The 25,696-nt window shown below is 44.9% G+C and overlaps 11 protein-coding genes and 1 non-coding gene across 12 annotated transcripts; 2 read left to right on the top strand and 10 right to left on the bottom strand. All coding sequences in view use genetic code 12, as the record gives it.

Annotated features, from left to right (window-relative positions):
• Nucleotides 1-329: 329 nt before the first annotated feature.
• Nucleotides 330-3,604, bottom strand: CXQ85_002423 (uncharacterized protein; the record flags this gene model as incomplete). The annotated part of the gene is made up of 3 exons (XM_025486098.1): nt 330-1,051; nt 1,219-1,524; nt 1,930-3,604. 3 exons carry the CDS (start codon nt 3,602-3,604, stop codon nt 330-332), a joined length of 2,703 nt encoding a protein of 900 aa, XP_025341563.1.
• A 353-nt stretch (nt 3,605-3,957) lies between these two features.
• On the top strand, nt 3,958-4,913 carry CXQ85_002422 (thiamine transporter; the record flags this gene model as incomplete). The annotated part of the gene is made up of 2 exons (XM_025486097.1): nt 3,958-4,058; nt 4,106-4,913. The coding sequence occupies 2 exons, from the start codon at nt 3,958-3,960 to the stop codon at nt 4,911-4,913; spliced, it is 909 nt and encodes a 302-aa protein (XP_025341562.1).
• Nucleotides 4,914-4,985: 72 nt separating this feature from the next.
• On the bottom strand, nt 4,986-6,077 carry CXQ85_002421 (uncharacterized protein; the record flags this gene model as incomplete). Its single annotated transcript, XM_025486096.1, has 1 exon — nt 4,986-6,077. The coding sequence occupies one exon, from the start codon at nt 6,075-6,077 to the stop codon at nt 4,986-4,988; it is 1,092 nt and encodes a 363-aa protein (XP_025341561.1).
• A 185-nt stretch (nt 6,078-6,262) lies between these two features.
• CXQ85_002420 (uncharacterized protein) lies at nt 6,263-7,387 on the bottom strand (the record flags this gene model as incomplete). Its single annotated transcript, XM_025486095.1, has 1 exon — nt 6,263-7,387. One exon carries the CDS (start codon nt 7,385-7,387, stop codon nt 6,263-6,265), a length of 1,125 nt encoding a protein of 374 aa, XP_025341560.1.
• A 271-nt stretch (nt 7,388-7,658) lies between these two features.
• CXQ85_002419 (uncharacterized protein) lies at nt 7,659-11,699 on the bottom strand (the record flags this gene model as incomplete). The annotated part of the gene is made up of 1 exon (XM_025486094.1): nt 7,659-11,699. The coding sequence occupies one exon, from the start codon at nt 11,697-11,699 to the stop codon at nt 7,659-7,661; it is 4,041 nt and encodes a 1,346-aa protein (XP_025341559.1).
• Nucleotides 11,700-12,737: 1,038 nt separating this feature from the next.
• On the bottom strand, nt 12,738-13,634 carry CXQ85_002418 (uncharacterized protein; the record flags this gene model as incomplete). The annotated part of the gene is made up of 1 exon (XM_025486093.1): nt 12,738-13,634. The coding sequence occupies one exon, from the start codon at nt 13,632-13,634 to the stop codon at nt 12,738-12,740; it is 897 nt and encodes a 298-aa protein (XP_025341558.1).
• Nucleotides 13,635-13,946: 312 nt separating this feature from the next.
• REG1 (protein phosphatase regulator) lies at nt 13,947-16,649 on the bottom strand (the record flags this gene model as incomplete). Its single annotated transcript, XM_025486092.1, has 1 exon — nt 13,947-16,649. The coding sequence occupies one exon, from the start codon at nt 16,647-16,649 to the stop codon at nt 13,947-13,949; it is 2,703 nt and encodes a 900-aa protein (XP_025341557.1).
• A 1,275-nt stretch (nt 16,650-17,924) lies between these two features.
• CXQ85_002416 (tRNA dimethylallyltransferase) lies at nt 17,925-19,355 on the bottom strand (the record flags this gene model as incomplete). Its single annotated transcript, XM_025486091.1, has 2 exons — nt 17,925-19,244; nt 19,293-19,355. The coding sequence occupies 2 exons, from the start codon at nt 19,353-19,355 to the stop codon at nt 17,925-17,927; spliced, it is 1,383 nt and encodes a 460-aa protein (XP_025341556.1).
• A 120-nt stretch (nt 19,356-19,475) lies between these two features.
• RIM20 (Rim20p) lies at nt 19,476-21,770 on the bottom strand (the record flags this gene model as incomplete). Its single annotated transcript, XM_025486090.1, has 1 exon — nt 19,476-21,770. The coding sequence occupies one exon, from the start codon at nt 21,768-21,770 to the stop codon at nt 19,476-19,478; it is 2,295 nt and encodes a 764-aa protein (XP_025341555.1).
• A 127-nt stretch (nt 21,771-21,897) lies between these two features.
• On the bottom strand, nt 21,898-23,724 carry CEF1 (Cef1p; the record flags this gene model as incomplete). Its single annotated transcript, XM_025486089.1, has 1 exon — nt 21,898-23,724. One exon carries the CDS (start codon nt 23,722-23,724, stop codon nt 21,898-21,900), a length of 1,827 nt encoding a protein of 608 aa, XP_025341554.1.
• A 216-nt stretch (nt 23,725-23,940) lies between these two features.
• CXQ85_002413 lies at nt 23,941-24,014 on the bottom strand. The gene has a single exon. It is a non-coding gene; the product is annotated as a tRNA-Asn (tRNA).
• A 389-nt stretch (nt 24,015-24,403) lies between these two features.
• Nucleotides 24,404-25,414, top strand: CXQ85_002412 (uncharacterized protein; the record flags this gene model as incomplete). Its single annotated transcript, XM_025486088.1, has 1 exon — nt 24,404-25,414. The coding sequence occupies one exon, from the start codon at nt 24,404-24,406 to the stop codon at nt 25,412-25,414; it is 1,011 nt and encodes a 336-aa protein (XP_025341553.1).
• Nucleotides 25,415-25,696: the final 282 nt, after the last annotated feature.

Below are 25,696 nucleotides of genomic sequence, written 5' to 3'. Positions count from 1 at the left end.
TATCTCTAATGAAAGAGTATGTAAAGTGCAAGCTCGGCTATTTATTTGAGGATTAGGCCGACCAAGCTCCGGTGAGAGGAGCTCACCCCGCACTGTTTTTGAAAAAAAGATCTTTCAGAGCGTTACGCAGGTCGAGTTATTCACGTGCGAGCATCCAGCATGTGAGGACTTGAGAAGAGACACCGAAACGCCATAACAAGACTTATGTGAAGTAAGGCTCGGCAGGTTTTTCTGGTTGAGGCCGCGTTGTGGGTTAGACACCTCATTGGGAATCCAATGAATGGTGGGGCCGAGGAATGCTGTCTTCTGAAAAGAAGGGATGGTTCCCCTCAATTGAACTTATCGTAGAACTTCTTGGAGATTTGTTCTTGTTCTTTGGTTGGTAAGCGGTTGACTCGTTGGAGAGGACGCGCAGCTGATCTTGAGGGCACCACATCTGAGAGTGCAATGTCAGGCTCTTCATTCTGGACTTTTGGAATGCTTTCGCCAATTGAAGAAATTAAACCGCTGATCTTCAGGTAACGAGGAGGTGTGATATTTCTGTGTGCTTTCAGTTCAAACTTGCGTTTCTTGAACGCGAAGCCATCATCTTCGTCATCGACCTGACCGGCTATCAATGGCTTGAGACCAACCAATTGTCTCTGCTTGTCTGTGAGCGGCAAGTCCACGCACTGGTCTTGTGGCCATACAAGACGTACCAAGCTGATGACGATTGCAATGATAAATATCCATTGGAGGTGATGAACATGAGGCCAGAAGGTCGGTATTAAACCCTTCTCGTTTTCAACATAACGTGCCCACGCTGCATGCTTTCGAAGCACTTGAGAATACTGATGGTTGAGCTGATAGAGCTTGTAGAAGTACTCTGTGAAGAGTATGAAAAGATGGAAGCCAACTAAGCGAAACACATTAGTATACAAGTTCTTGAAGATTCTCTCCTTGTTGACTTGTCTGCTCAAAGCTTCCTTCATCACAGGACTCATCCATTCTCCAGTAGGAGTGGACTCGTCCACCAATTCTTCATCATCATCAAGTTCATCATCATTCCTTCCTTGTGTTGGTTGCAGGGACGCATAATTATATTCTTTGTAGTCAGATCAGATTTTGGTGGTATAAAGTCATGAGGTAAAAGACTTCGGTTATGATATAATGGTTTATAAAAAACTTGAGGTTTTGGTTTGCTTTCTGATTCCAGATTTAGGAAAAGATGATCTTTACCCATGCTGCTGAATGGCATTCTTGCCTGGGATGCTTGTAAGGATGCTTCTGATAGTGGAAGAAGATTATCCATATCATTAAACGATGCATACTGGGAGGATCGGCTTATTGGAGCGTTTGATGCTTGTGGTTGCAGTTCGGCTTGTTTGTTGTACTGCCTGTCTTCATTAATTTCGTTCAACACCAGATTCACATTGGCGTTCGGAAGACGTCTGAGTGGAGTGGAGAGGGTGTCATTATTAACGCCATCGAGCATAGATCCAGTTCCTGAATAGAACTTTTCAGACTCGGGAGATCCAAACATGACTTGTAGTCTGAGATGTATGTCTGCTTGGGAGCAAAATATATGGTGTGTACTATTTGCAGGATCCATCACCAACTAGTAGAAGGGATCCAACGATAGCATCTACAACGATGATTAGAGATCTTCTGAATGATGAATTTAATATTCAGTTAATATATAAGTATCTTTCTATTAATATTGTGTTTGTTTAATCCGGTTTGGGTGATATCTCTGCCAGCAGAGATGAGTGGTATGCAGTACTGGCTGCAAAAGTGTCAAAGAATAAATAGGATACCCTTGATGAACTTAAAGTAGAAAATCATCTTGGAAGGTATTAAAGCCGCTTATATCTTGCAAGTCTTGGAGTGGGACGATTGTTGGTCTTCCATGTGCACATTGGGTGAAGAGACGGCATTTGCTTAGCTCACTTAACAAGTGGACCATCTCACCATGAGAGAGAATCTCTCCAAACTTGATGGCTTGTTTGCAAGACTTTGTTATGATCGAATCACGAATTCCTCTTGGTATCTGTTGAATGGCTAAGAACCAGTCCTGCGACAAGGCTGGTTCTGTGTGTTTCTGTTGAAGATCTTCAGCCCATCCCAATAAGAATGCTTTCAAGGATAAGACGTTGCTTGCTTTAGGTATAAGGATTGCAGGAAGATGGGTAACGTAAACATGGGCAGTATCGCTTTCAAAATCTATTCCAAATGTTTGGAGATGGTCCTTTTTTTCGACAAGAGTACTCAACTCCCGAGAATCGACTTCAAACAGAGCTATCTCATCACAACGAATTCGCAAGTCTATGAATGGGTCGTGGAGATTATCTAAGAAATCTCGAAGAAGATGTTCATATTGGATCCGCTCGTCACAGGCATGTTGGTCGGCAATGTATAAAGAATTTTTGTCCCTGAGTAGGATAAAGCGATCAACCACCTGGCTGATTATTTGGCAATTGTCAACGAACATATCCTGTGTAACTTGAGAAAGTTGGGGAGATTCTGGAGTGGACTCAGGAGTTGCAACTATTGGAGTAGAAGGAGACCCCTGAGGAGTCGTATTAGAACGTCTAGTTCGTTTCTTGGGTGTTTCGCCGAGCTCATCTACTTCCTTAAAAAGGCTTTGCAAGCTTTGGAAGACTTGTTTGTAAACTAGCCTAGAGTCCTTTTGGCCAGGTAATTGTCCATCCTCCTGGTGCTGCTTGACAAGGATAATAAACGAAGGGCATCCTTTTGTGGACCTCCCAAAGTAGCCTTTCACAGAGGTGTACTTAGCTCTTGAAATATAGTCTGAGATGCTTCTTCTTTCAGAGCCTGATAAATGAACCGGCGTATTATTGAGAAACACGAACTGAAGCCGACTGGTTTGGACAGATTCTTGGGAGACGAACAAAGTGAGAATTGCTTCCCCGTCTTTATCTTCATAGCGTTCAAAATTTCTTTGGCCAAAAAGTGAAGAGTAAGCTTCAGTAATAGTTGCACAATCGCTCGTATCGATGATCTTCCTAAAGCCGGTTTCCAGATCACCGTCGTTCACGTACATCGAAAGACATACATCAGGTTTAGTAGCAACAGTCTCAAACAACTTAACACGAATAGAATCGAGCATAGGTTTCTGATTCTCCATCGCAAGCTCCCAGCGAACTGGAGCAGGACCAAACAACCGAGCTACCATAACCACAGTTCCCTGAGCACCATAAGTAGGAGCAAAGAAGTCATCAAGTACCTGAACGCTCAGTTCCTTTTGCTTTCTAAAGCTCTTAGTATTCCAATCAGACTCGTTTATCGTCTTCGATCGTAGGACAACGTTAGAGCTGCTGTTAACCAACGCATTGAGTGCTTCTCCACGAAACCCAATACTCTCCTTACCAAACTTCGAAGTGTGGTGAGGAATCCCAGCCTTATCAAGGTTCTCCTTCACCATCCCAGTCCCATCGTCTTCCACACAAACACTCAAAGTGCCGAGGTGGAGTTTGACTCTGATGTGATGAGCCTCTGCGTCAATGGCATTTGATACCAATTCCCGAATTGCCGACTCGGTCGAATCTATTAGCATGCCTCCTCGAAGCCTAGAAACCGTCTCCAGGTCTAAACATCTGATCATGTTCTGTTCATTGGTAGTCAGGCCTTAGGGCTCTGTGGTACACTAAGGCTCACAAAAAGTAGTGCATGAGTCTTGCTCGGAGTCGGCACGGCTGTAGAGTCATTGACAGGATGTGGTTGGGGAACGCCAAAAGTCAAACCTTAAACATGAAAAACAAGCCTATTTGCATTTCAACCAATTCCTTCCTGAAACGTCGCTAAACCTGATTTATACTTTCTTTTTCACCTTTTCTACTCTTTCCGTAATGCCTTCTTCTCGGACTCGGAGCTCGCACTACTACTGATTCAATGCCATCGAGGCCTGCACAACTTATGCAGAGGACTATTACTTCATCGTCTTTCTTTCAACATCAAATGAAACCAGCAAGCCCGCGAGAGGACCATCTTCTGAAGAATTCAGACGTGTCGCCCGTTGAGTCGCTTGTGGCTGGCTCAATTTCGGGTGCCGTGGCCAGGTATGTACGGAGAACTCCGACCCGTCAAACGCCATACTAACATTTAGAGCTGTCACTGCTCCATTGGATACCATCAAGATCAGACTACAGCTACTGCTTAGTCGTGATAAGCACTCTAGCTTGGCACTGACAGTTAAGAAACTACTTAGGAACGAAGGTGTGACGGCGTTGTGGAAAGGTAATGTTCCTGCTGAGATCCTCTACGTCTTATATGGAGCTTCCCAATTCACGTCATATTCTCTCCTTAACACGGGTCTTCGTGATTTACAAGACTCGTTCAATGTCTCAATGAGCCCGCTGCTTCATACATTTACCGTGGGCTGTGGCGCTGGCTTGAGCAGCACTGTCTTGACATACCCGTTCGACTTGCTTCGAACAAAACTAGCAGCTAATGAGGGAGAAAAGTTCTTGTCAATGACTTCCGTTGCTAGAGATATATACCGTGAGAGGGGCTTTATTGGATACTTTGCGGGTATACGGCCATCGCTTCTCTCCATTGTTGCATCGTCTGGGTTGTTCTTCTGGTCCTATTCGCTAGCAAGAAGAACCACAGACAAGATATACGAGCAGTTTGGCTACCGCATATGGGGAGTCGAAGCTGTGTGTGGTTTTGCCGCAGGTACCACTGCTAAAGCTATAACGTTCCCCTTAGACACATTGAGAAAACGAATGCAAATCAGTCAGCAGAGGAGTGGCTTGAGAGTTTTCATCAACAATTTCAAAGCTCATGGCTTCTTCGGTTTCTACAGAGGCTTCTTCGTGTCGCTCATGAAAACAGCACCCACCAGTGCCATATCCGTTTTCGTATATGAATATTCCATCAGCGCCACAAGGAAAGCCAGCGTCCTCATTTAAAGGTCACAGACTTTCCCTACTAATTTGCCTTGATTTTCAAATTATACCCTTGCATATTGTTTAAGACCCAGTTTAATTTTTGAAAAGATAATCTCCGTCATCTTCGTCATCATTATCCTCATCCTCGTCATCGTCATCATCTCCGTCGTCCTCGTCGGTACGATTGTATAATAGTACATCGTGATCGTTTATATCTTCAATAGACCTCGTAAACAGACTAGGCAGAATGTATTCTTTATCCGCCTCGGATAAGCCTGAATCGAGACCATCTTGGGAAACGTTGCTGCTGTTGTCTCCCTTTCTAACGTATAGCGACAGTGAGTTCATCAAAACGTTATTGAACCTGTTGGATTGGCTGTTTTCTAAGCTGCGTCGTATCGACAGAGATTGTAGATTCTCGCTTCGATTCTGTTGATCTTCTCCAGAAGGCGACAGCGTATTTTTCAGTTTAGTTGATCTGCTCCTTCGGAGCGAGGTATCAGAGGTGCTTTGGTTCTCTGGAGCTTCAGTTGTTTTGTTTTGTTCGTGTTCGTGTTCGGGTGTTTCCGATTGTTGGTTGTCGATTGTAAGCTGTTTACGAATGTAGTCGGGCAACACCTCCCCCACCAAGGACGACCTTCGGGCTGCCATCACGGTCTGAGAACTTGCTGTCCTTTGCTGAACTTCATTTAGTTCTGAGTTCTGAAGTCTCGCCTTGTACTTCCTGAGTGTCTGTTTGATCGACCCCTTCCGTGGTCTTTCATAAGGAACTGGCGTATAGTCATGATTTTCGAGGTTGGTCACTCTTGAGTTCACTCTAAAGTTACTGACAGCAGCAATGGCAGGCGTGCTGGGTGTGCCCCTATTAGACGGTTCACCCTGAGTTAGGTTCTTTATCTCATATGAAAGTCTCCTTTGCGTTCTTTCGTCTGCTTGTATAGCAGGAGGTCTCTGTTCTTTGGAAGTAGCTTCAGTTTCCCCATCGTTATCCGCTACTTCCTGGCCAACCTGTTGGGCCACTTTATATTCCATAAGGTTGAGATCACGGATGAGCTTCTCCACTTCCTCGTGCAATGGAGATTTGGCATTCTGGTTTTGCTTAAGTAGATGTACTAGTTCCTTGTCCTGCCCTAGACGCGTCCTCTCGACGACATCTTTGAAGATTCTCTCTGAAGACGATATCATTTGAAGAAAAGGAGGTCGTATCTTCCCTTCTATCTTTTACATTGTGCAGTGCGGTATTATCATGGGTTGGGGTAGTTGGAGTGCACGGCTCCTCGAAAGTGGGAAAATATTATTATATTACATCTTTGGATTTGCTATACTTAGTCATGGGCAAAGGGTATTAAAAGATGGGGTAACTCGTAATTTCAATGTGAATAGAGCCCCTTGACTTCCTCGAGAATCGAAGGGTACCATCTTGCAGCCACGTCCTGATGCGACTTAATACGGTTGCGAAAAACGGCATGTCCTACAGCATGCTGGGAGAGGTCTGGGGTAAACTGGAACCCCACATCGACTCCCCATCCTTCTATCGCCTTATCTCTATCATCTCGAAGCTGAAGAACGTCTTTGGGAATATTAGATACGGCCAGCTTTCTCGAGTCAAGATCGATCGTCTGGAAGAATGGCACTGATATACGGGTTCCCAGTCCTGCTTCTGGGTTCAAGACACGGTGAATGGTGGCTTTACAGACCCCGTTGGTGATAGCCTCGAGTGTTTGTCCAGCATTCACAACAAGACTGTGTGGTATATTATCAACTGTAATCCATTTGCCCTGGAAATTCTGCACTTGCAAAGAACTACGGTGGTGTTCTGTTGCTTGATAGATGTACGTGAGGAGATCTGAGTCACGGTGTGGTCCTACTCCTTGTCCTGTTTCAGGTAAATCATCCAAAGCTTGGGATTTGGCTCCCTGGAGCTGTGCTGAGTCTGGGTACGCAATGAGTTTCATCTTGCATTGTTGGTTTTCTTTAAAGTACCCGTCTAAAGCATCTGGAGGAATGCCAATGGCCTCACATGCTAGCCTTCGGAACGTGTTACTTAGACGAGTCATCTTCTCGATGTAGCTGGTGATGACTGCCCTGAAGCCTGGGATATGTTCTTCGTCGGGCCATAAATTAGGGCCTTCAATGTTCTTGTAAATGGGGTCACCTTCCTTTGGAGGAGGCAACTCGGTGGCTAGATCAATCTGCTCACGCCAGTCGGTGTGGGAAGCAGTGATCTCGTTTGCAAGTCTGGTGTAGCCCAAGAAATGTGGAGAATTGATCATCTCACACTTTTGCTTCACGGCATCTGGAAGTTCGAAAAACTTAATCAGCTGCTCCTTGATATCCAAGAAGTCTTGTCTGGAAGGACCGTACTTTTCATAGTTCACTAGGAGTAGGAAACCTACATTGATAAGCGAGTTGCGAAGCTCTGCGAGAAACTGTGTCTTCGTTTCTGGATCAAAGGCTTTCTCCAAATCTAACACCTGGATCAGCTGGAAGGACATTGCAATTTAAGTGAAAAAGAGTTATAATACTGAAAGAGTCCTTCTCGATGAGCCACAACTCGAGGCTATATGCTGCACGTGCGATGGGCTGATTATGTGGGGAACATCAATCGCTGCGGCTATATGGTCTTACGATTAGTGCCTGCCTTGGCTGCAAAACTTATGGGTGGAAGCACTTTTAAGGCTATATTATTAAAAAGGGTCGAGATAAATGATATTTAGTCTCTTTTTTTTGCGTTTGTGGGTCGTTCTGGTATAAGCAATGTAGTGCTTATTCCTTCGATTCATCAGTAGGCTCCGGGCCGTTATCATCCTTCACTTCGGTAGCTTTCTCGTCACCATCATCTTTAGCATCAGGGTTTTCGTCGATGGTTAAACCTTCCTCAGGTACCTCGAGGCTGTCTTTCTTCGATGTCTCGTCATTGAGTTCCTTGGTTTGGTTTGCAGCCTCGTCTTTAGGCTTCGTCTCGACTTCTTCTTCGGTTTCTGTCTTGGTCAGAGTCTCGGCTGCTTCATTGGGTTCATCTTTAGATTCCTCCTTGAGTTCCTCTTTAGGTTCCTCTTTAGGTTCCTCTTTAGGTTCCTCTTTAGGTTCCTCTTTAGGTTCCTCTTTAGGTTCCTCTTTAGGTTCCTCTTTAGGTTCCTCTTTAGGTTCCTCTTTAGGCTCCTCTTTAGGCTCCTCCTTATGTTCCTCTATAGATTTTTCCTTGGGTTCTTCCTTAGACTCTTCCTTAGGTTCCTCCTTTGCTTCCTCCTTCGTTTCATCCTTAGCTTCTTCTTTAGCATCTTCCTTAGCTTCTTCCTTAGCTTCCTCCTTAGCTTCTTCCTTAGCTTCTTCCTTAGCTTCTTCCTTAGCTTCTTCCTTAGCTTCTTCCTTAGCTTCTTCCTTAGCTTCTTCCTTAGCTTCTTCCTTAGCTTCTTCCTTAGCTTCTTCCTTAGCTTCCTCAACAGGCAGAGTTGGCTCATCTAATGACCCGCTCGCTAGATTTTCATCCACAATGATCTCACTCTGCTCCTCGGGTTCATTAGATACGTTCGCTGATTCCTTCACAGGCTCCTGCTCTTCTTTGGCTTTTTCAATTTCAGCTTTCTTTTCGTCATCGGGTAAAGTTGCAGGCTGCTTGCTACCGCCCGAAGTATCTGGGCCATTGCTTTCCAAAGACTTTCTTGCGGTCTCAGCTCTCTCTCCCTCAATGTTGTTCCTCATGATTTCCTCCATCTTCGCATCTTCGATAGTAGGTAATGCATTAACATTTTCCCAGATGACTTGGCCAGAACTTCCATAACCGGGAAGTTCCCCGAGTTTCACCCTGAAATAATCGACGTCCTTAAGCAAAGAATGTTTTTCGTTGAGATCTTTGAATTGAGGAAGCTCTGTGCAAAAGCAGTTCAATAATAATCTCTTATAATTGTCGAAAATTTGCAGCAAAATGTTTGAGTAAGTACCTTCGTCTGTATACTTTAAAAGGACTTTGTGGACGGTGTTAATTTCCTTCGCAATGGATTCCATATATGGATGGCATTGCTGACCAGAGGTGAGTGGTTCCGACCAGTCAATCTGAACAACTGATTTACAGTGGGTCACTGTACGCTCCTTCATCAATGACACGATCTTGTTGCAGAGCTCGCCTTCGTGATCCTTATAATATGACGCGATTCTGGAAAATGTAAGTTCCTCGCCACTTTGTTGAGCTTGGTCAAAATCATCTTTCTTGCTCTTGAAGATATGCTGGATGGAATTGAGGAAATCATGGGCAAACTGTATCGTAGGAATACAAAGGGCAAGATGTCTAGTAGACATATGCTTAAGACCTGCTGTTCTTGTAGCGCCTTGGTTTAAAACAGCCTGAGATATCCTTGAGTTCATGAGGTTGAAGAAGTTCAAAATGTTAAACTTTATTGTTTGAGCACGAGATACAAAGACGGATGAAAGTATAATGTAGTCTCGTATGTTCGACACCGCGTCAAGCATAAGTCGAGGGAGCATGTACTCTTTCTCGCCAATTTGAAGCTTGGCCTTGCGCGGTTGCTCTTTGGTTGTCGCTGATTCATCTTTTTCTTCTTGTTCGTAGAATACCAAAAGATTCGATCCAAGCTTTCCGCTTGTGCCTTCTTTTCCATCAGTTTCGTGGTATTTGCAACAGCCAAGCAATTCGTCTAGCTTGTCCTGACCGGCGCCAACAATGGATAAATCGGTACATTCTCTCCAAGTTTCCTTGTCGCACGCACTTCCAATACGCTTGATGGAGTTGTGATGAAAGCGGTTGACATAGTAACCAATATGATTCTTCACCCAATCATTGAATGAACTGCCAGGGCCCGTCGCATTGTAGCCTGGATTAATAAACTCGCATTCCAGTAGATATGCAGACGAAATCGAGAAGAGCTTCAAATACTGGGCAACAGAAGAGTCGCAAATCTGTTCCAGTCTGACGTTGGATATCTTTACCAAACGAATTTGGGTCAATTCTATCGCCCTATTAATGGCATTTGTTATGTCTAATGACATGACATCAATAGCGTCGTTTGCTGATAACGAACTAAGTGACAAATCGAGTAATAGCTTTTGATGAATTGTGAGTCTTCTCAAACATTCTGATAAGTTTGCATAAATCTTCTTCATCATCGCAATGTACTCGTCGTGTGAGAAGCCCTTGATGTTGTCTGACAACGAATTGCTTGCCATTGCGCTTGACTCGGATCCACGGCTTGCCTCCGGAGGCATAGATGAATCTCTAGATGATGGGTTTGACAGTGATTCCATTTGCAAAGAATCCAGTCTGCTAGCCAGCGGTAAGTTGGAGCTGATGATAGCCTTCACCTCGGTAATTATCTTATTTTGATAAACTCCAAATGCCTCAACTAAGTGGCTTGACTTGTGCAAGTTCCTTATGAAAAGAGTGAGTTGTTCCTTAACACTTGGCGGGACATTTGCGTATGAAGTATTCAGAGCGGAACCAAAAGTCCTGCGAGGGTCAGTCGCCACATAAATACGATTCATAGTATCCTTGACAGGTACCAGTTCATAGTGTGACCTAAGATCTTCAAGCAATAGGCTCACGAACGAGTCAATATAGCCCTTACTGCAAGCCTGTTTTAACTGATGCAATTTGTTTTTGATGGGGAAAAGGGCTGGCACTCCGGTAAGGTCGACTAAAGAATATTCAAAGCGTGGATAAAACTTGAACGTATCAGGGTCTGGGTAATCTTCGCGAGTTGTGCCATTTATCAAATGCTCGATGATTAAAATGCTGTTAAGGCAGTCACTATGTTCTCCCTTCGTGAAGAGGTCTTCGGCTTTATGGAAAAAGTTGACGACTTCCTTTAGTTGAAGGACTGATGATTCAAGATGACATACGTTTTGACGCTCGTCGAGCAAGTCTAGGATCTTTAAGCCTCTCTTGGCTTGTTCTTCCTCGATTGTGCCGAGCTTGGTTTGGATTGAATGAAACTGTTCAATACAGGTTCCAGATTGGGCCTTGATCCCCTGAATTTCCCCCAACGTGCTAAAGAATGAATCAGATGTTCGTGAGATCTCTTGGATAAGCTCAACTTCAACTCTATCTAGGTACTGTGAAAGCTTGTCTTGTACCTCTGTGTTGTGTACTATATGCGTACTATCATGGGATTCGGGATCGGGAAGGATTTGGGAATCTTCCATGACTTGGCGGAAAGTTCTTGGGTCATCAAGATGGAAGTCTGGATTTTCAAACACCGTAGGGATTTCAAGCTGGTCATCATCTTCGGCATGTTCGAGGCGATCTAGGGATTGAACAGGCGAAGAGGCCGAAAGCTTAGTTAAAACATCCTCAGTCAAGTTTCTATTCGTTTTCTCGAAGTTCTTGTATTCTGCAGCCATGTCCTTGACAAGCTCTTGGTTCAACCTTTTTGAAGAGACCTTATATTTGAGCGATTGAAGCTGGATCTGTGGAATATCCTTGGAAGTAGGTTTGGTCAAATTGTAAACCGTATTGGTGCCACCATTGACTGAAATATATGTCTTGAGCGGCTTATTTTGTCGGATCCGAGCAACGTCGGACGCCAGGGTAAGTTCAAAGATCGAATTAGGCCCCAAAGGCAGAAACGTATCCTGGCTACCCTCTTCCTCGCCATAGCCCATCTTCAATATGTTAAATGCCAGTATTATGCTATCTTCGCCAGCAGAACCACGAAGGTTGGAGTACACTGATTCGGTGACCGGTTTCCGGGCCAGCTCATGGGAATACTCGCTCGCCACATCCTCGTTGATATTGACCGTAGTGTCCATAGAGACACGTGCCGACGGCGTAGCGTTGTCTCCGTTTGAGGACATGGTGTGGGGCCAATTAGGTGTTGAAGGTACGGTGGTTGGTTGTTGGTACTTGGACAGTTGATATGTCGGTACAGGAAGACTATGTATGGTGCGCCCAAGAGGCCAGCTGATTTTAGAGATAAGATGGTCGAATGGATGAATAAAGGGAAGAATAGGTATGAGGAAACAAATTGTGGGTACTGAAGGTATTTTTTAGCATTTATTGTGAGTTGGGGTTGTTTACGATTTGTGTATGGATTTTGCAACCACTTACCGAAATGGAGGAATAGGAAGTGCTGCGAAAAACACGGTACTTCGAAGAAATGTGAACCCACAATGGGCTATGAGCTTTATATATATATGTATATAAAAAAAAACAACTATATCCAAAAGGAAGTTATTCAAATGCCAGGAAAGTTATATTTATCTTCCTTTTCATTAAAAATCGATTTAAAACCACTTTTAATGGGCCTCTACAGTGTACTGCCGAACCGGGTACTGTTACACTTGACATGCACTGAATTTCCAATGCCAAGAAACAACACCAAAACTCCAATGAACCACCTCACCCAAACTACTTCAAAATTTGCTCATAATAAGAAGAAAGAAAAAAAAAAATTAATTGACTCATGGAATGTGGGGGTACCATCCTAAAACGAACGGGAAATTTTCAAACCGTATCACGTGCCCAATTTTGGTGTGGATATTTAGTGCACTTACTTAGCTAATGTGCTCGTTACTAATCACTCCATCTCTCTTTCCATATAATCCACTACAATGTCTGAGCCAGCCAAGCAAGAGTCTAAGCCAAAGCCATGCTGTGTGTGTTTGGACGAAAAGAAGACTCGTGATGAATGTCTTTTGTTCAACGGCCAGGATTCCGGCAAATGTGATGACATTATCCAAAAATACAAGACATGTATGAAGGGCTACGGTTTCGAAACCAACTAGACAGTTTCCGGAAGCCATCCTTTATTCCTGTAAATAATATAAAAGCCTAATGTACATAGTTGGGGCAAGAGCCGTTAAATAGATAAACTCGGAACTTTAGAGTCATGCTCAGCTTGTAGATCCGTAGTGGTCTGCTTGATTCTCCTCGTCTGGATGTGATCTTTTCGGCAAGAGACCGTTGCCTTCTTCTATATCGTGGTGAGTGGCGTCATGGGAGCGTCTTCTGTGGCTTCTGGCGTTGGTTCTGTAAATGACCTGATTTTGAATGAAGTTGTCAATCAACACCAACTGCAAACAGTTCATAAAGATGGGCACAAGGAACATCACAACGAATATCTCGAACTCATTCGGGTATTCATCGAGCCATGCTAAGAGGATCTTGCTCGTTATCCATAAGAGCTCTGTCTCAAAGCACTCCACCAAGCCATACAAGATGAACTTGGTCGCCATCAACGCACCGAAATAAATACCAAGCTGCTTAATATAAGCACGCTTACTTGGATTGTGAGGATCTGGTCCATATTGGCCTGATTCTATCTGGGTGAAGCCAAGATGGGTTTTGGCGAACCAGTTGAAACAGCGGAACACGAGGTAAAGAATGTACACGCCAATAGTACAGTCAAACACAATACTCAAGAAGTACCAATCGCATGGATCGCCGGTTTCATCTCCAGTTGCACTGAGCCATTCCTCGGGCAGTGTCTTAATGATAGATAGTAGAACATTGAATACATGTACTCCAAACGCTCCAATCACCTGCTTAGAAACGTCAAACATCCAGACTGGCCATGTTCTCCTCACAGGGTATTCGTAAAACCTCTTGACTAAAAGCGACAGTAGACATAAAAGACCCAACAATGCCTGGGTAATAAGGGAAAACGTGCCCACCAATTCACACTTGCCCTCGGAGTCATTATCCTGACGAGACCGAGTTACTGTGGATTCTATGAAAAGCGTGCTTGCTAAGAACCCAGCGAGTGACGCTGCATCAGGAAGCACAGCCATATGTAAGTGAAGGTAGATGTGGGAATATGCGATCTATAAGATAAGTAATGAAGGCTGTATATGTCTTTGTACTAGAATGACTTAGTCCTGGAGCAAGCTAGTGATGCTAGCTGCATGAAATGCGCGGTGTACGGGTGTATTACCGTTAGCGTATGCGTGGGACATGTCCTGACATCTGTCAATGGCTGCAAACATGCGCCCAACAAAATTTTACATGGAGTCATGTTGTATATTCGTAAGCGATAAAATGAGCATCATTTGGAGTTGTTGATGCATGGGATACCGATCTATCCTTTTATGATGGTTCCTCCTCTAATTGCTGTTTTTGTTCCAGCCTCCAAGGAAGCTGGCCACTGACAGGCCCTTCCCTCTTCTTTGATTATTGGCCTCTTCAGAGTCTGGCGATGATACCTTAAGTCCATTCTCATCAGCTACCTTGTACAAGGAAGAGTAGCTATCAGGGCTTCTTGCGCCCTCGGATGGGGGTACGGCATCATCAATCTCAGAGTCTGAATCACTCTCCGACTCAAGCACAAATCCACTTCTTGGAGGCTGTCTCACGATAGGTGGTGATGCTTTACCCAGGAACGCATTCTCTGATGTAGTATGTGGCGGTAATGGCGATGCTTTTCTTTGAAGAGGCGGCAGTGTTGCGCCTCCCTTCAAGCTTCTGTCGGCAGCATCTGGCTCTAGTTGTTTCGAAGGGTTGTTCGGCGTCGGATTGAAAAACATGTCCGACAATGCACTTGGCTCTTCAGATTTCGACTCGGTCTTCGAGAGCCCTCCAGCACCGGTGAAAAACTGATCTGAGAGCGAACTGGATGAATGAGGCTGTTTCAGCAATCCAGTCGACGAATATCTTGGATTTATCAGGGATACGTGCTTCTCCAGAGGCTCGCTAGACATCTGAATGTGTTCAGGGTAGTTAGCTTCATCCGTTGGCTTATCTGTTGATGTCATACCACCACCGAACACCAGCTGAGCAAGTGACAGACTAGAGTTGCGAGCATTGATAGAAAGGCCTGGCCCTTCGTCATCACTGTCAGAATCAGAGCTATCATTAAGCGAGAAAGGATTAGGTGTAGGCTTGTGAGGGGCGCCAGCGGCCGAGTCGTCAAGCGATGAGATCGGTATTTTCTCTGTGTTTGAAGATTCAGTGGTATCATGAGCACAATTAATGACGTCAAGGGGAGCTTGGTCGAAGTTACGGATATCTTCATTCTCGATGATATCGTAATCAAAGTTGGAGCCCAAAGCAATATCCTCAGGTACATCAACAACATCAGGTGTTTTGCGTCCTTCGCCATATATAGCATGGTTAGGGTCAACCTGATAGACAGTATTGTAATCGTAATGGTAATCATATCCTCTATTGCTGAAGTTTCCAACGTTGTGAGACAAGCTCGACGTATATGGGTTCTCATCATCGCTATCTTCGTCGTCAGAGCCGTAATTCAACAGAATGGATGGAAGTAACTCAATAGTGGAATAGCGCCTCAAGCTTTGCTTAGAATCTGATGTAGCACTTCTCGACATGTCGCTGCTTCTATCTGTATCTCTCTTGTAGAGACCTGGATGATGACTAGCGCCTGAAGATGAGGGAACCTTCAAGAAAAAGCCTCCCTCTTCGTCGTCATCGTCATCGTCATCGTCGTCATTGTCTTCAGAGTCTAGGGAATGCATGTCTGTATCCTCTGGTTCGTAAATATAGCTGTCGCTACTGGCATAGCCATAACCCTGACCGTAGTCGTCGTCATCATAGCCACCGTAGTATTCGTTGACTGATTCGGCAGACGGGTCATTAATGGCAATACACTGGCGCACCTCGCTATTAAAATGAACATGACGGTCAGGTTTTTCAGGCTTAGTATTCGAGTCTGTGCGTGCAGCGTGGGCAAAGGATGATCGTAACGGAGATTCTTGGTCGTAATAATGAGCGCTGTCACTTTGCTTTGAATTAATTTTCTCTAACTGTGAAGCCAATTGATCATGGTTCAATTGAGATTTGTCGGAGGCAGCGTCAGAGTGGTCGGATGCATGAGAAGCGGTTGCTTCGAGCTCAGGCAAGTCCATTGCCGAGTTGTTTCTTGAGCTATTCTGCGAGAAGTTCTTATACTGAGAATTCAACTTAGCCGAGATGGCGTTATAGTCAAAGTATTCTGGCGGTCTATCAGAGAAGCCAGCCTTGGCAGCAGCATCACGTCTGGCTTGGTGTTCCGCCTCTTCACGACGGTTCTGTTCCTGTTCAGCTCTTGCAGAGGCAATTTCAAGCTTTCTCATGTTCAGGTGGCTGATCATCATGTCTTCGACAGTACGTTTTTTCAAGATGGGCTTTGGGCCGGGGCTTCTTCTGGCAATCGCCACATCACCGGCCACAGCGTTGGTGGCTGTTGTAGATGCTGGACGGCTTTCATCGTTGCCGTTATGGTCATGATCGTCATCGTCGAGAATAGGGCCATAAAGCCATGTAACATCACTCTCTTTCGACCAGTTCACCGCTTCAGGGCTAATGGTTTTAAGATTGCAACGTTTCTGGGCCCACGTTCTCCAACTGGCATTTTCCAAACGTGCAGCGTTAGCCACACTTTTCCTTCGGGAGATGACATATCGCCATGACTTGCAGATATCAGAGACATCCCACTGATGGGATAAGTAGTCCACATGCCGTGAGGGCTCTACCGTCACATCTGTGTCGTCATGAGGAATGAGCTCCGGGCTTGTTAGAAATGGCGGCGTAGGTGTGGTGGCAGGCGCTGACAGAGGTGACGTCGGGGATGTGGGAGCTGCAGTGTATTCTTTGGCCTTGGCAGTGTCCACCGCAAGGTCTTCCTTCTTTTGGTTTTTGTTCTCCAAGTTCTTCTCCTGCTCACTCGGGTCAATGAATTCGTCCAAGAGACCCAACGACCTCGTCCTCTTTAGCTTGAAGGTGGTATTCTGGAAGTGGTCGTCGTCCTCAGCGTCCACATGTTGCGAGGTGGTGGCACCTCCAGTGAACACCTCTCCCTGATTGGACATTATTCTATTATGGTGAAAAGCAGAAACGCTGGAAATGACTTAACTTGGGGAAATGCTTGAGTTTATTGGATGACAAGCGGGTGATGGTGTGTGGTAACAGTGGATGAATGCAAGCGTGGACTATAAGTTGCGGGTAGACCTTTTGTAAAGACACAAGGAGCAAGTGGGAAATGGGGGAAAAAAGGGATGAGCTCGAGATGCTGGTATGCAAGGAAAGCCTTCACGAGCTATTATATGGGAATAAACAGCTGCGAGAGTGAGAAGGGGATGGTATTGGTTGATTAGAGGCACCTGGGGGTGAAAAACATGAGCGAGAGAGTTTGTGCCTCCCTGGGTATAGGTTTGTCTGGGTGCACAAAGACCCGTGCACCACAGCCTTACCAAAAATTGTATAGGTAAGCATACCAAAAAAAAAAAAAAAAAAAAAAAAAAATAACACAATACCAATGGCCATGCCGTGAGTGAGATCGAAGATTACATAGATTATTCTATTTTCATGGGTGAATAATTCTGAGGACTGGGAGACCAGCCAAGAGAACCAGCAGCAGTCGGAAAAATTAGGGCCTGACTCTGACTTTCCGCGCACTCTCTCGTAGAACACCGGGACGGACCGAAAAAGAGGGTTTTTCCATGTCGTTTGAGTAGTAGCATCGAAAAGTGTCACAAGAGTCATGCCTCCCAAAAGCAAGTATGTTCCATGTTTGACACCCCTTTTTTGTCCTGCTTTGGCGTGGCGAGACCAGCACGCAGATTGTGGGGAAACAATAATATCTGGGGCAGACCGTTTTTGCCTGGTTCCAGCACCTGCCTGCCTCTTTTTTTCCCCAGGCCCTGCAGGACTGCCTACCTCTTTTGAGTTCTCGTCAGCTATTTAGGTGGGCCCACCTTGCACTTAATTCTTGGATTCCCAGGAGGGGCGAGCGCAAAAGGGGTGGGGGAGCCAGATAGCAGGGGATGTGCGAAGTGTGTCACTGATAAGGAACGAGGCAGCCAAGTTTTCTAGGCTCAATGGGTATATAACGAACCGTTGCTGTCATGTGGTTTTTTTTTTTTTTTTTAGTTGTCTTTTTTGGCAGCCACTGAGTCTCCGCAGCCAGCCTTGGTTAGCCACCGGAACATCTGCCTTCTAGCGAGAGCAAGCGGTGCGCGGCGTCGGTACACTTTTCTGTCTTACCTGACGGAATGGGTGCAAAATTATGAGGAGGGGGGTGTGAGGGAAAGAAAAAGGGCAGGCAACTCCAGTGGATCTCTAATTGATTTGAAGAAAAAAAGTCATTAGGTTTCGGTTTTGGGCGTTTCGCCTTTTTCGTTCTCCTCTTTGACCTTCTTATACTTTGCCACAATCTCATCGTGATGACGCTTGCGCTCGTTATGCGCAAGCTGCTTACGGTGACGACGACTGTTCTCGTGCACTTTCCATCTCTCTTCCCCTACAGCCACAAGGGGCCTACCCTCCAGGTCTTTGCAGACGGGGCACTCGTAATGTTTCCAATTGGCGCTGCTTTCTTTGAGTTTGTTGCTTTTGAAAGATTCAAAAAATGCTGATGTCGGGAGAAGCGCCTGGAGATGCTCCGGAGCTTCTGCTTCCGAAACACCTGTGGGCCCACATTCTAGAAACTGCTGTGCTATCTTGACACCCCGATCACCCACATTGCTGTTCCAGACTGCCAAATCAGTGGCATCAAGTAAGTACATTTTGCCTCCGTACATGTAATTGAACCGGGCTTCCTTATGGAGTTCCACTCCGAGCATTTTTGTGATCCATTTCACCTGGTACCGGGAATACTGACGGGTGCGGATCTTCATTCTTTCAACACCCTCTGCAAAAAGCTTCTTGTCACTTTGACCACTTTCAAGCCATGGCAAGAACTCCTTGAAACCAATAACCTGTAGAATGCTTCGCGTGCAATCTGGCTTAGGGTCTTGTTGCTCATAAAAGTCGTAAAGCTCTCGTATCTCCTCAAGCGCACCGTCTTCTATCATTTTATCCACCCTTACGTCGAGCCTGTTCAGTAATACCTCCTTGTCACAATGTAGCCATAATAGAAGTGTATTGTAATTGAGACAAGAGTCTTCAAACTCATCAAGTTTTTGCTCCTTGTATACGTCACTCGCCTTCTCGCCAGTCGTCAAGTAAATCTCCAATGCCCTCAGGATCTTTCTTTGATCTTGTGGATGAAACTTCCCTGCCACTACTGGATCAACTTCTTGGAGCTTCTTGAAGCTTTCCTCGACTGGCCCATCAAGTAAAACCTTATCTTCCTCTGTGAGCTCACGAAGCTTGGTCGTAGTGTCTTTCTCTCCAGCTGTCTTGTTCTTAAACAAAAGCAGCTGCAAGTAGTAGAAGGTTCCACCAATGATAATAGGTGTTTTTCCCCTGGAATGGATATCTTGGATAGCTGCGTTAGCTTCCGAGCTGAATCTATGGATGAAATACTCCTCTCCCCAGTTAACATGGTCCATTACATGGTGCGGTATTCCTTCACGTTCTTCTATAGGATGCTTGTTGGTGATTAAAGGAGCTCTCTTGTACACTTGCATGGAATCGGCATTGATGATTTCGCCATTTATCTTCTTCGCTAGCTCTATACTTAACTATATGGTTAGAAACGTCCAATGTATCATTCTTTCCTTCGCACATACCTGTGATTTCCCCACACCTGTGGTACCGACAATCGTTATGACATTCTTCTTTGGTTTACTCATGACACAATTCCTTAAATATCGTAGATAGCTGAGTATCATAAGCTCATTTGGGGGTTGGTGATGAGCATCGAAACTCCATCGCACTGTTGAAATGTTGATGCGAACACAGATTGGCCTGCATCAAGGTAGATGCATATCGTCAGATGGATCTCTGAAAGTTGCCCTCTGGCTCTGCGGAGCTGCTAGATGTGGTCGATCGTTTTGCATGGCACTTTCAATGTCACGAAGCTTTTCCTGGTTTTGTATGTTAAGCAGGAGTTCTCGGGCTTCTTCTCTTCTTCTGTACAAGTACTGGTCGATTTCGTGTAAGACACTGTTTCCCTTATCTAAGAAATCAGAATAGAATTTGGACGCCTGATTTAAGTTGGAGACAAGGTCAAGGTATTCGACGTATGCTTCCTCGAACTGTTGAAGTGCTTGATGTCTCCTTTCTTGCGAGGCATCCTGGGCAGTTTGACGGAATTCAAGAAGCTGTAGGTTCTTGTCGTGAATCTTCTTCTCGAGATCCATCTGTTTCTGCTTAAGCTGATCCACAAACTGAAGGTCACTGTTAAATGTTTTGACATGCGTCTCGTAGATTGGCTCGAACTTTCTTGGATCGATCTTCCCGTCTTTGTCCCAGAAATTGTCCAGATTCTTCTTGTATTGTCCCATGATTACAGGAAACACACTGTGGTCCCTTGATTTAACACCAATGGATGATATTAAGCGTTGCTTGCTTTGCTCTATCTTCTCACCATTCGCAAGTAATTCTCGAAGTTCACCAATTACCTGACCAACCTTGGAATTAACATGGGCGTGCGAAGAACGAGGGATCGTGTTCAAAAGCTGCTGTTTACCCCCACAATATACTATCAATATGTCTTTGATGGAGCGATACAGGTCCATAATTAAAGCATCACTCTCCAGACCCTGGTCAAGGTACGTTCCCATTTTAATGACTCTGGCGCTAAGTTCAGCAGCAGCTTTCTCCGAAGGTTCACGATTCCACCTGTCAGAACCCTGCTTTTCTTTCATCAAACGATCCTCGTACCTTTCCATTGATAATCTCTCGTTACACGCTTCAACGAGATCCTGGCATTGTTTAGCTAGCTTTCCTATTTCTAGCATGGAACTGTCAATAAGCTTTGTGCCTCCCATAGAAGTGATTTCTTGGGAATGGTGTAGTAGAGAGTCTGGAACATTTTCAGGCTTCTGGATGGAGTCAATTGAAGCAGGTAGATCTCTTTCAGCAAGGAATTTACTGAACATTCTTGTCAAAGCCTTGAGCGGCTCATGAAAGTGGTCAACCACAAATGCATCTTGACGTTCCCTGAACGCCTGAGCAATTTGGATGATTGAGAATGGCACAAGATGTTTGAAGGCCTCTTGACCGCTAGGCTTCTCGAAGAACTCCTTCGACGCTTCAACATCGACCATCGAGACTCCTGTTATAGCTGGAAGTGTTTTGACATCAGGCACAGGCTTGAGGTACACCAAGTCATTATCTTTCTCTGCACTTTTAAGGGTACTTTTCACCATTTCTGTTAATCCTTGGAGATCCTCAACAACGGGTTCTGTCACGTATCGTTGGTATTTTCCTCCTTCATCGCATAACTTCGAAGCTACCTTCAAATATGCCACTTGATCACCGTACTTGAATGAATCGAGTGCAACCACAGACATTCTGTAATGAGCAGCTGCGTCAAAGTGAAAACTCTTTACCTTAAAGTGATTAATCCAATCTAGCGTAATTGCATCAGATTCAGCACCGTAGTCAGCCGCTTTCTTGTATAGTTCAGATACCTTCTTCGATAAACGAGCAATGAGATGGTCTTTAACTGTCTTCCCCATAGCTGCTTTCAGCCAAACAAGCTCTTGCGCTTGTGCTATGAGCATGGACCTGAGACATTGAAGAGTGTCTTCATCAAAATCGGGGATTCCAGCCAATGCTTGCGGGTTCAGCTTTAGAAGAGCATCAAAGTAACCAGCAGCGGTCTTTAACGACGTACATGCCAGCTTGAGGCCTTCGTCCGTATAGGCATTTTCATGCAAAGCCTTATATGAATATAAGCAGCCCATTTCATAGACCAATTGAAGCTGCTCTTGCTTCCAGGATGTGAAGGAGCAATGCTTGGGCTGGTAGCGAAGAGTGCCATACCATTCGAACTCTACACAGTTGTCCATGAATTTGTTATTGGCATCGGAAAGGAAATGGTAGTAGTTATACAAGATATTTTCAAAATGGGTCATGTCGGGATTGGTCTCTCGTGATAGCACCGCTAGATCGTTCTGTAGATGCTCTGCGTTCCTGAGATCTTCTTCAAACGACGTCACCGGCTGAAAATAGTCCCTCCTGATAAGCTCAGCGAGAATATCGTGAAGCGGCTTAGCATCGCATATTCGGAACGGAATCTGCACCAAGTTGTTGAACATCCTGATGTTATGCTTTTGGGGAGAAAGACGTCAAAGGTTTGATTGTTATCTGGGGTATTGGCGTCGATTTCGCGCACTGACATCAATGGGCTGTGGGTGCAGACTGGTTGCGAAAAGTAGGTTATAGCTAGTTTATGCGGGTTTCAGAGGCAGCCAATTCAACCAGTTCAACTAGTTCATGGAGATTGTATGATCTTTCTCCGATGGCTTCTAGTTCCAAAGAGGCTATTTTTGTGAAGAGAGCTTCGTTGTTGGTTTCTTCGGTGAGTTCTTGGGCGAGGGAGAATATCTTGTTGTACTTCTCGCTCAATGACTGGTCATACTGTTTGGAACTCTCTTTGATTTGTTCATCCATGTTGTTGGCTGCCTCATGAAGCGAATCAAGCAATTTGAGTGCTTCCTCGGTCGCTTCCTTGGACTTGGGTAGGACGTACTGGCCAATAGGTAACTCTTCTGGTGTGCCCTGCGTAAGCTCTTCAGCTATACGCTCTTGCACCATGTCATTAATATCGTCACTAAGTGAATTGATTGCGTCGGCCTTGAACTGTTCATCAACAAGTTGTTTGTAGTCAGACTTGATGAGACTCTGGAATTCCTGAGCAATGGATTTTTCGATCTCCAGAAATTCTTCTGGAACAGCTTTAAGTTGGCGTGGGTTGGGAACAGTTAGTCCACGGATAGCTACCAGCGTTTTGTAGGGTGTCAATTGCTCTTTCAGTTCCACTGGAGGACCGGCAAGCGGGGCATCCTCTTCGTCCAGAGGTACCTCATTAGCCAATGCACTGATATCTGCCAATGGAGGAAGCTTTAATGCAATTTCGTTCTTTGGAGCTGGAACCGTAGAGAACATAGACTTGATAAACTCTTGAAGCTTCCGAACAGATGATTTTTGAATAGGTTGTGATTCAGAGGTTCGTCTTGAAACCGGCGCCGCCAGCTTATCTTTGGAACGTAGAATCTCTTGAGTAGCATTCGAGATACGCTCGTTGATTTGTTGAGTCTCGCTTTCGGTTGTGCCTGGTGCCGGTAGATCAAGCTTTCTTCTTTTGATATCTTGATCGGCAGCATCAGAGAAAAGCTTTGCAGCATCAGAGATCTCCTGTCTCGACCTTTTGTTGTCCTTTTTCGTGGTATCCACAACTTTCTTCTTTTGCTTTTCTTCTTTAGGTTCAACGCCCTTGAACTTGACTCTCTCTTGAAAGCTCAAACGCTCTCTATCATTAACAGAGTCTTCTTCAGCTGTATCATATAAACCAGGAGGCGGAGCATGTTCATGTGGAATATCAGTGTTATAATCAAACTCGTTTCTCTTCTTCTTGTTCTTCAGCTCAAGACTCATTCTCACACCAGCAGCTTTAAGATCTCTACGTTTTTCAAGTAAAGTAATTCGGCGGTTCTCTTGAAGCATACGTTCACGCTCCTTTCTTTTAGCCTTTTTACCCACCGTATTCGCCAATCTTGCCTTGGCCTCACTCAACATCTCTTGTTCGTCTTCATCCATATCCTCCATATCTGGCCGTGAAGGTAAACTCTCAAAAGCGTTACCCAAAGCAGGTAGAGTCTCAATCCCCGGGCCTGACAATTTAAGATCTTCGTTATCATCTTCTTCTTCCTCGGCTCCTCCTCCCATCGCTCTATCCAAGAGATACTGATATCTCTCCACACATTGAGTTGGAGTACGGCCCATTACAGGGGAGATACTTCTCCACTGATTAGGCATGAGCTTGGCTAAGCTTAACAATTTTTCATCTTCTTCAAGGCTCCATTCGTCTCTTTTAATACTAGGGTTAAGGTACTCATTCCATCGAGCCTTGGCTTGTCTGGCTGTTTTCTTCGGTAGTAACGAGGCCACTCGAGCCCATTGTGTGAGGCCGTATTTTGAGACGGCAGCTCGAAGAATCTGGTCCTCGACGTTCGTCCACTGCCCTCCTTTAACGTAGATTGGAGGGGCCATTACTGTGATGTATGGTTATCTTGGGAAGATATATAGTGCGAAATATATGTACTATGAGAAGAGGTGGTAATGTACTGTGCGCATATATGGCTGGAAAGGAAGAAAGATGAAAAATGGACTGAACGGTGCCGTAGAGTAGAGGAAACGTTAAAAGACGGAATTATTAGAAGAATTAAGCAAAAATGGAGTTGTAGGGATATCCAAAAAAATAATAGACGACCTCGGTGAGGGTCGAACTCACGATCTTAAGATTAACAGTCTTACGCCTTAACCAACTTGGCCACGAAGTCGCTATGGAAGAGGACTTAAAGTAGAAAAAATATATACGTCTGAATGGAAAAACTCCTTAAATGTTAAATGTTAATGTCATCAATAAAGTATTGAAAGTGTTTGTATCAGTACTGCAGTTTTCAAAATGCCGAAACGCCCCGGAATCACGAGTTAGGGTAATTTTCTCCTCTCTCGAGGCTCTTGAAGATACAAGGCACCTTTCGGACAACTAACTCACTGTAACATACCCTACTGAAGCCTTTTAGAAAACCATATTTCTTCTTTTGCACTCCCTGTTGTTCATCTCTTTCCTTCCATTTTGCACCCAAAGTGCTGATCTGCCTCACTTCGCAGGTGCAGTCACCTATCAAGAACATACCAGTTTAGCTCCAACCCAAACATATAAAGCATGGAAAATTTGGGCTTGGCGCTCCAGCTAGCCCTCATAGCCCAGAGAGACTTTGCCATCCAGACTAACGAGTACTTGGTTTGCGTCGATACACTCAGGCAGATTGCTGCTGAACGATTTGGTATAGATAGCATTGTGGAGGTTGATCTACAAGACTTAGATGTTGATTTCGAAAGAATCACGGAAAGCATGGTAAAAGAAGACGGGGTTCTTCATAACATTATAATATGGAAGAACTTGGAGAATTTGCAGCTAGATCTAGGGAAGAAACGCAACCTTCTACGAGTACTTGATCAGCTATCTAGATACGGCAAGGTCTCGTCCAGAGGTCTTGACGAAGAACCACTACAGTTTGGTGGCCAGATGGTTCAGAAACCTCCACTCTGTGTTGTCATTCCTGTCATCCAGAACGGGGAGCATATGCCTCGGATCAATCCTCAAATAAAGAGCAGGTTCTTCTTTTCCCAGCTATACTTGCCCACTGAAAACGATACGATCAAGTTGTTTACGAGCCAGCAGTTAATTCTAGAGATGAGAGAGCTCATGAAAACCGTATATGTGAAAGCTACGGTTCAAGAGTATGTATTTTCGTTGTTCGTGTTCACTAGGTCCCATAGGTTGTGCTCCTTGGCACCATTAACAAGCCGACCTCCGTTGTCAGGTAGAGAGGATGTGCTCCTTTTGGCAAGGGCACTTGTTGCTGTACAGCACTTTGGTCACGACGAAGCGTTATACATGACTCCAGAGCACGTTAAGGTGGCTTACCGTAAGGTAGCCCAATGGCTAGTAGACTGGGAAACGAACCCTATTTTTAATGGGACAGCCGAAGAGGATAGTTATAGAAAGAAGATGGAGGTATCGATGCTTACAGGCGACTGGTTCGGGAGTGAGTGGAGATATGTGGATAACTATTTGACCAAAAACGCATCTACAAAGGATGAAAACTCGACCACAGGATTCACCAATCCTCTAATTGAGGACGTTTTAATGTCTGTTCAGCCTCCAATCTGATTGCAATGACATTTGCGTTGTGGAGGTACTAATGGAGGAGGAGCACTTGCGTTTGCATTGATGGGTAAGAAGTCGATCTGAGCCTGAGTTTTTACTCCAGGGATCACAAGGGCTATCCTCTGCCCTAACAGGACTATTAAGTATCACGTTCTGAGGGAATGTTGCTACATCTAAGACCATGGCAGCTACAACCATGGACACTGAACAGAGAATAATAGAAGAAAATCATGTCTTCACATGTCAAAATACCGACTAAATCTATCTCACAGAAGGATAAGTTCC

Source organism: Candidozyma haemuli (assembly GCF_002926055.2).
Source record: "Candidozyma haemuli strain B11899 chromosome Unknown C_2014730914, whole genome shotgun sequence".
Taxonomy (NCBI): Eukaryota; Fungi; Ascomycota; class Pichiomycetes; order Serinales; family Metschnikowiaceae; genus Candidozyma; species Candidozyma haemuli.
This window is presented reverse-complemented; position numbering and strand designations above follow the sequence as displayed.